Source organism: Aulonocara sp. 'chitande type north' Nkhata Bay, linkage group LG1 (genome assembly GCF_057382095.1).
Source record: "Aulonocara sp. 'chitande type north' Nkhata Bay isolate Kocher_YH1m ecotype deep benthic linkage group LG1, A_spYH_male_GT1.1, whole genome shotgun sequence".
Lineage (NCBI taxonomy): Eukaryota > Metazoa > Chordata > Actinopteri > Cichliformes > Cichlidae > Aulonocara > Aulonocara sp. 'chitande type north' Nkhata Bay.
Genome location: NC_141344.1, coordinates 35,946,384 through 35,954,396, shown reverse-complemented (window position 1 = coordinate 35,954,396; position 8,013 = coordinate 35,946,384). Strand labels below are relative to the sequence as shown.

The 8,013-nt window shown below is 37.6% G+C and overlaps 1 protein-coding gene across 1 annotated transcript; it reads left to right on the top strand.

Moving 5' to 3' along the window:
* Nucleotides 1–266: 266 nt before the first annotated feature.
* LOC147339447 (uncharacterized) lies at nucleotides 267–5,802 on the top strand. Its single transcript, XM_086299523.1, has 6 exons — nucleotides 267–980; nucleotides 1,670–1,838; nucleotides 2,783–3,277; nucleotides 3,851–3,918; nucleotides 4,736–4,779; nucleotides 5,697–5,802. The coding sequence occupies exons 1-6, from the start codon at nucleotides 780–782 to the stop codon at nucleotides 5,800–5,802; spliced, it is 1,083 nt and encodes a 360-aa protein (XP_086155649.1). The 5' UTR covers nucleotides 267–779.
* The last annotated feature ends 2,211 nt before the right edge of the window (nucleotides 5,803–8,013 follow it).

Genomic DNA, 8,013 nt, shown 5'->3' with positions numbered 1-8,013 from the left:
GATTAGCAATTTCGTGGAACAGCGAATGACTTAACATTTAATAGCATATATGTTACCACACCACATGTGCTGTAAGTTAGCTAAATTCATTTCTGTTAGCCAATCAAGTTAAGCTTATCATATATCATCATCCAGGGTACAGTGATAGAGAAGTGTGTGCTGACGTTTGCTGTTGTTGCCACTTTGTAAAGTTTGAGGGTTCTAATAAGGGTCAGTGTTGCCAGATTGGGTTGATGCTGAAATTGAAGATAGACGTTATCTATCAATCTAGCTCTCTCTTTATGGCTCTCTCTCTCATTCTGGCTCTCTCTCTCTCTCTCTCTCTCTCTCTCTCGATTTTAAACTTAATAACAGCATTACATAATCATTAAATAGCAGACCGATCATCTATGCTGCAAATGAAATACAAATGGACACTAAACAGGGTTTATCTAAATCGTTACAATAGGGTTTAATGTATATATTTATTTATAAGGTGCTTCTGAATTCTGAATACTTTTTTTTTTCTAAACAGGTTCTTCATCAATCAGCCTATTATTGATTGATTCCTTCCTACATCTGCTTTTTGAAAAACTCCTAAAGGCACTTTTAAGAGCCACGTCAGTCTGTTTGTATCTGTTCTTACTGCTGTCCTTATTGGTCTGTCTCTCTGTTTCTATCCGCATTTCTGTCTCTTTAACTCTTCAGCTTTTTTCTTGTTGTCAGTGTGCTGGTTAACCTATAATTTGCCTTTTGTCTGTCTGCTGCCTTTTCTGTCTGTAATTATTCTTTGTTTCAACATGACACGCCCCAAATTCAGGCCCTGTACATTTTGCCAGACTCCCAATCAGGCAAGCAGAAGAACCTGCTATGTCTGCTTCGGAAGTCTGTCCAGCAAAAAGAAGCTAAAAGAAAAAGTAGAATCATTGGATAGCCAGTGGGCAGAAGTTGTCTTGAAAAACAGAAATGTTTGCCGGATAATTGATTCTGCCCATATTGCAGTAAGTAAAAATTTTTTTGTTTCATATATTATCATTAAGTTGTTATAAGATGTTGCTGGCACATTAACACAGCTCATCATATGTGCTTTTGAGAACATGCAACAATATTTTATCTACATTTTGCTAAAGACAAACAATTACTTTAACTGTAATACATCAGTGGTGGCTGTATGTATTCATATCAGTATGAATGTGTAAATGGCCTGTATTTGTATAGCGCTTTACTTAGTCCCTAAGGAACCCAAAGCACTTTACACTACATTCAGTCATCCACTCATTCACACACTGGTGATGGCAGCTACATTGTAGCCACAGCCACCCTGGGGCGCACTGACAGAGGCGAGGCTGCCAGACACTGGCGCCACCGGGCCCTCTGACCACCACCAGTAGGCAACGGGTGAAGTGTCTTGCCCAAGGACACAACGACCGAGACTGTCCAAGCCGGGGCTCGAACCGGCAACCTTCCGATTACAAAACGAACTGCCAACTCTTGAGCCACGATCGCTGTGTGTGAATGCTTAAATGGAAACTTCTAAGAAGCTGGTGTGAATATGGGTTAATATTGCATGTTGTATAAAGCACTTTTAGTGCTCCACGAGAAAACGCTATATAAGAGTCATTTCGTTTACCATTTAACAACAGGCTGTGTTTGACTAATTTGTGCCAACTATTTTTTTTATTAATTTCAGGTGCAGAAACTTGAGTCTATAGGCTACAAGCCCATTTTATTCATTGGTAAAAAAGACAAGAATTCACATAAGTGGGTAGCAGATGTTATTACCCATTTGGACCCCACTTCTACTACAAGAAATTTCCTGGAGAAGATGCAGAGGGCTTATGAATTTATACTGTCTAAGGGTAAGAGTGAAGTCTGTTGCATACTTTCAGTCCAGTTAATTAATGCTAATTTATATAGCAACTTTTCACAACAAGTCGTCTCAACTTGCTTTCACAATCAGAATACTTCATTAATCTTTAAGCAAATTGTGTAAGTATATTTTAAGGTCATTAAATAACCATTGAAGGATATGTTATCAAAGGCTTCGTTCACACTGCAGGTCTTAATGCTCAATTCAGAATTTTTGTCTGCTCGTTCACACTACAAATAAAATGTGACAGCAAACGCGCTCTAGTGTGAACGCCCAAAGCGGCCGCATGCGCAAAAGAAGACGTCACACACATTGCGCTCTGTTTAGACCCAGACCAAACAGTATTTTTTGACTGATGGCCCTTATTATAAAGACTTGTTTGAGACTTTATGTTTCCCAATTTTGCTTTAAGTTATTTTGTTATTTACATATGGCCTAATAATGATCCTTATTGCTGTTTTAGAGAGGAGCGGTGCTTCAAAGGGTAGTTTCAGACTTCTGTCAGAATCTGCAAATAAAATGTTCACGTTTCTCCAACGTTGTCTTCCCAACAGTTTAGCTGGATGGCCAGGAAGCGTTCATGATGTCTTCTGTGGTGCTTCTCTGGCGCTGATAATTGGCGTCTGTCTTGTGTCAGTGACGTGGAAGATCGATTTAATGTGACAGGACCGTTCAAACAGCAGTCGCTTTCTAAAATATCAGCTATGTATCGGATTCAGTAACACATACGAACGTGACCCAAATTGGATTTGAAAATATCGGATTTGTGCCGTTCACACTGTCAGACCATGATCGGATATGGGTCGCAGAGGGTCAAAAAAATCGGATTTGCTGCGCTTTCGCCTGCAGTGTGAACATAGCCAAAGTGTAGTTCCTGCTAAATATAAGGCCTTTTTTGAAAAATATTTTTATGAAAGTAAATATGTTTTATAGGAACCTCCACACCAGTGCACCCCAATACCCCCACAGAACAGCAGCTTGTGCAGTCCAAGAATGCCACCAAGGAGCATTGTGCCGACAAACAGACCCACATCAAAGAACACACAGAGATCCCCAGTGAAGAACAGGCAGAGACCCTGATCAACAAGCAAGCAGAGAGCCTCGCCAAGGAGCAGCCTGAGATGACCACCCAGGAACATCAATCTTCTAGGCTCCTCGAGGAGCACCCAAAGAGCCTGTCAGACGAGCAGACAGAGACTGTTTTTGTTCTCAATCTTGTTCCTTTATCTCCTTCTTCTGTTCCATGCTCCCAGTCTTTCCAAAAAAAGAAGAGAGACAGAAGCACCTCACAAACAACCTCTCCCACCTCTCCACCACCTTTTAAACCCGCAGACCAGCCATCTCTGCAGTCTCTTCATCCACCTGCTAGCCACGCGATCTCCCAGTCCTTAAGTGAGGGTGGCCAACATGAAAATAAGAAGAGAAAGAGTAAGTATTGCTTTGCATGTTATGTCTTGAGATTTTTAAGTTTCTTACCCAAAAATGATACATATGTTGTCCTAGAGAACTAACAAACCATTGCAAAGTATTATTCACTAGTTATTTAGCTGCATTTTGGTGTACACTATAAAAAGACTATAATTAAATATGGTCAATCCCTTACTTTAGTTAAGAGGACTTTGTAATTCAACTTGATTGGATTGAGAAAACTAAAACGCACTTTGAGAGAACATTTTAGTTTCTCTCAACAAATAGTGTATGCATTTATATAAACAAGGTCTGGTGGCACTCAATTGCAAAATGAAGGGTGAATTTTTTTGTTAATTTGTTGGTCCTAAGTGAAACTAAGTTTTTACACAGAATTGATTCACAATTTATGGTATGTACTTTAAAAAAAAAAACTCAACTGAGGTGGGTTCACTTTTTGACCCCAGAGGACAAATGGAGTATGGCAATCAGGAGGATATTACAGATTTTCACTTGTTGAGTGAAAACTCATATTTGATTTCTTGTGTATACAGAGTCTTATGTTTTTTTTAAATGTAATTTTTCATTTCTTAGGCTGTCGAAGATGTAGTAGGCAGAAGGTGTTCCAGTTTGAAGAAGTCACTGAGAGCAGGATAAATGAGGTAATACTTAAAATGTTTTAATTTGCTTTTCAGTAGACTTTTTACAGTAAGCCTATCTCAAGTTGTTTTCATCCATGCACTACAGCCATGAACTGTGCTACATGGGTAAATTCAAATGTACTTTTGAGATTAGTGAAGGGAAATGATTAATGGAATTACATTAAAAGATTGTATTGTATTTCATGTGTTTGTTCTTAAACAATTCTGCAAAATTAATCACAGACATTGAATACTGCTACATCTTGCTACAAAAACCTACATGGCTAACATAGAAATGACTGTATATGAGGAAGGATCATATTTTTTTCTGTGTAAGCCTATATCCTCAGTTGTTCTTGTTGAATCAGGATCATAGAAAGCACAATTTATAGATCCTGATATATGCTGACCAGCCCTGTCTCACTATAAATAGTAGATAATCATGTGTAGTTTGAAGTGTTTAAATGGACACAATTCAAACAATTCATAATGGGATGATATTGATTATGTCAGTGTATGATGTATCAAGTACGTCAAACTTTCCGAAGAAAAGAACATAGCCAGAGTCAAAAACAGATAGACGCAGTTAACTAAACCTGTGATCAAAATAATTTTTTGTGAATGCCACAATTGGATACATGCTTTTCAAAATCCTATTATTATTTTTTTTATAAACAGAAATGCCTTACATACACATACCTACACATCTATCAAAGTGTGTTTACATGGGTCTGTGTGTGTCTCAGGTGTGCACACTGGATTACACACAAGCTTTATGAAGACACCTATCCATTAACCATGTTATTTAACGATTGCCTCTCTGATTCCTTCTGTCTAGGGGAACACAGAAGTAAAAGTGCGTTGGTTGCCTTGCTCTGTTTGGTAAGAAGCTCTTGATATTTCATTCTCTGAGAATGTTCTGTTTCCATCTATTACCTTTTTGGAGCACAAATGAAAATGGAAAACCAGGTGTTTTGTCACGTCTTACTTCTCGCTTTTTTTCTTATCCTATCTCAATTATTTAATCAATTAAGGATTATTGCAAAGTTTTTTGCCATCTTTGTCGAATCATAAAATAACAAATTTAATAAGAAATATATTTGAAACTGTTCAGAAAACACACGTAGTGTCTCACTGAGATGCAAAAGTACTGGGAATAATTCCAGCTGGACTGTGCTGGGGCCATAAGAGCACTCACATTAATTGTAAGAAATATATAAAAGCTATCAGGATTTTGACAAAGTGGAGAGAATTTGTCCATGTCTTACACAGATTTATGTGTGCCAAAGGATAAATCGCCTAAGCAGTGGAGGGAGTATTCAGATTCTGAACTTTCCAAAGAAGTACTAATATCACACTGTGAAAGCTTTCAGTTGTTTTGCATACTGTATTTCTAGCATTACAATTGTGTGACAGCAATGAATCTCTACAAATTAAAGAGTAAACAACAGCCTTTATAATAATCCAAAAGAAACTAATTATCACATTTGAACAATTTTTATTTTCACTTCACAGAAAGGATATTATGAACTGTTCAACTGAAAAACAATAACTAAGTCTTTCATATGTGTCGAGTGTAACTGTACAGTAGTGTTTTGTTTGTAATCCATCTAAATTACAAATAGTGTAGCAGAAGTTGAAAATATCCATAAAAATGACAATTTGCATTTTGGTACAGTACTTAAGGAAATGTCTTTATCATGTTCCACCTCTGGTGTTAAACATAAAAAGCACGAAGTAATCCCCAACACGATATTAATGTTTTTGGTGTTGTTTCTTTCAATAATTATATTTTCCAGTGGGAAAATCTGGGATGACACGTGGGAGCCAGCCAGTGAATTTCAACACCACTTTGCCATGCCAGATGTGCCACCTCCTTCAGCCACTGAGGAAGTCTTTTTATGATATTGTGATGTTTGTTTTTCCATGTTACAAACAAGTAAGATATAATGTCTGAAAACTGAAGTTGTGTACTGTCTACAAGGAACACTTTCAGAAATATGTGGAACCAAAGGTCCATACATCCAGATGTCACATTGATCTTCTCTGTTCACAGACTGGATATGTTCATTTTCAGCAGTTTGACTGTTTAGAAATGTCAGACAAATATTTATACTTGTTAAAATGCATTGTGTTACGTAAAAAAAGACTTTATATTATGTTGTTAACTACAATAGTAGTTCTGTGTTCTTAACTTGAATGTTTTTGTACAGCATTTATATTTGCTACATTCTTTAAAAAGTGAGTGTAGGCTGTTATAATTGTTACAGTGAATATGACCCACAGCTAGCAACTCAATCCATAAAACCCATCAGTCTGTTTCCCTTTGTTTCTCATATGAAGTTGTTATTGTAAACAGGTGTTCTGTTTAGTTTAAAGTATGAAGGCTGGTGAAATTGTACTGAGTACTGTCAATGAAAAGTAAAATAAAAAATCAAAGGTCTATTGAGATATGAGAACTTGTAGTACTGTTTGATGTTGAGACTGAAAGTTTCCATTACTAGTAGTATCAACTTTCATAATTTTCTTAGATGCTCAACATTGACTTGGCCTTGATCCACCTACACTGTTACATAACTTCATTCTCTATGCAAATATTATTTTTTCTGCTTTGCACATATAATGTATACATAGAACACAGAAAATGTCAAATTGCACTACCAGTAATCATTTCAAGTGTGATGTCCCCACAAATAATAAGCATGTTAGATTATGTACACATATTTTCAAATTAAAATCAACATTGAATGTGGCTTTGTCCCATTACCACTGACAACATTCTTTTGAGTATTTTAACTACATTGATTATTAGAGGTTTAAGTCAACCCTCTGAGCTCTAACAGCACTTAACCCTGTATATTGGGACTATGTCGTTTTTGGCTTTAGAATATTACTAACAAATATTGGCCGTCATAGGAGAAAGAGAATTAAGCTGTTTCTGTAGAGCGATACGACCTGAACTACTATTTAGGGTTAGGGGCCAGTACAATAGCAAAACTGCTTAAAGAGATTGGAGCCAGAGGACAGGTGCTGCTGCAGGTTATAAGAAAATTAGCTAACACTGCTGAGTGGGCCAATCACTGGCTGTGGTTAAAGAGGGCTGAGATCACTTGGGCAGTCAGCTATCCGCAACACACATGCCCAGAATTGATCAAACTGTGGTGGAGCTACCTAAGCAGGGGGCATCAAAAGGGTAGAAAACATAACACTATAATTTGTACTGTGATAGACCTGAAGCCTTGTTGACTGATACAGCTGTTTCAGGGCTCCTGGGGCTGTGCAGTTAACCTCATGGTAGTGAAACATAAGGCAGGAATGAAAAAACGTTTTGCTTCTACCCTCAGCTCTTTTTCCTGTTTGTGGGAGGCAGTGGAGATGTAGAGGGTACAGCCCGATCTGGGCGCGGAGGTATGGGATGCCAGATCACATGCCCCAGTTCCGGCTCTCCTCTCTCCTATGTTATCTCTTTTCTCTTTCACCTTTTCTATCTCTTTAAGAAGTGAGGCTCTTTAAGCACTAAAGACCTAAATAGTACTTATCGTTTTGCAGTGAAGTGATAGAAGAAAATAAATTGTAGAAAACTAAATAGGAAAAAGTAGAAGAGAAATAGCAATTTCACATCAACCAGTGACACACCCCGGGGCCTGATCAACCCTGGCAGGGCCTCCATTTATGAGGGTGTCTACTGGTAAGGGCCAAAACACCCAATGAATCCAAGGCCCACTACTGATGATGTGTCACAATATTTTTATATTATAATCTGGATTTGGTCTTTAATCCCTAAACCTAACCAAGAACTTTAAAAGAAACTAAAAAATGGCAAATATCTTTTGATAAAAGACCAAAAGACACTGTGAAGTTGATGCACACAACGATTTGTCCTCCTGATGAAGTTTCAGGACTGCCTTTCTCCATAGTGGCCATCCATCTATTCCTTTTGTGGAATAAATGTATGTGCTGTATGTGTCACAAATACCTAAATTTGATCTGGTGTGGGCTATAGTATTGAAAGGGTTGCATAATAAGAAATTGTTTTTGTTTGTGAAATAGATTTCTACGTTCTTTTTCACAAATTACTTACATGATTGGCAGTCATTGATAGGTTTGTAGCTTGAA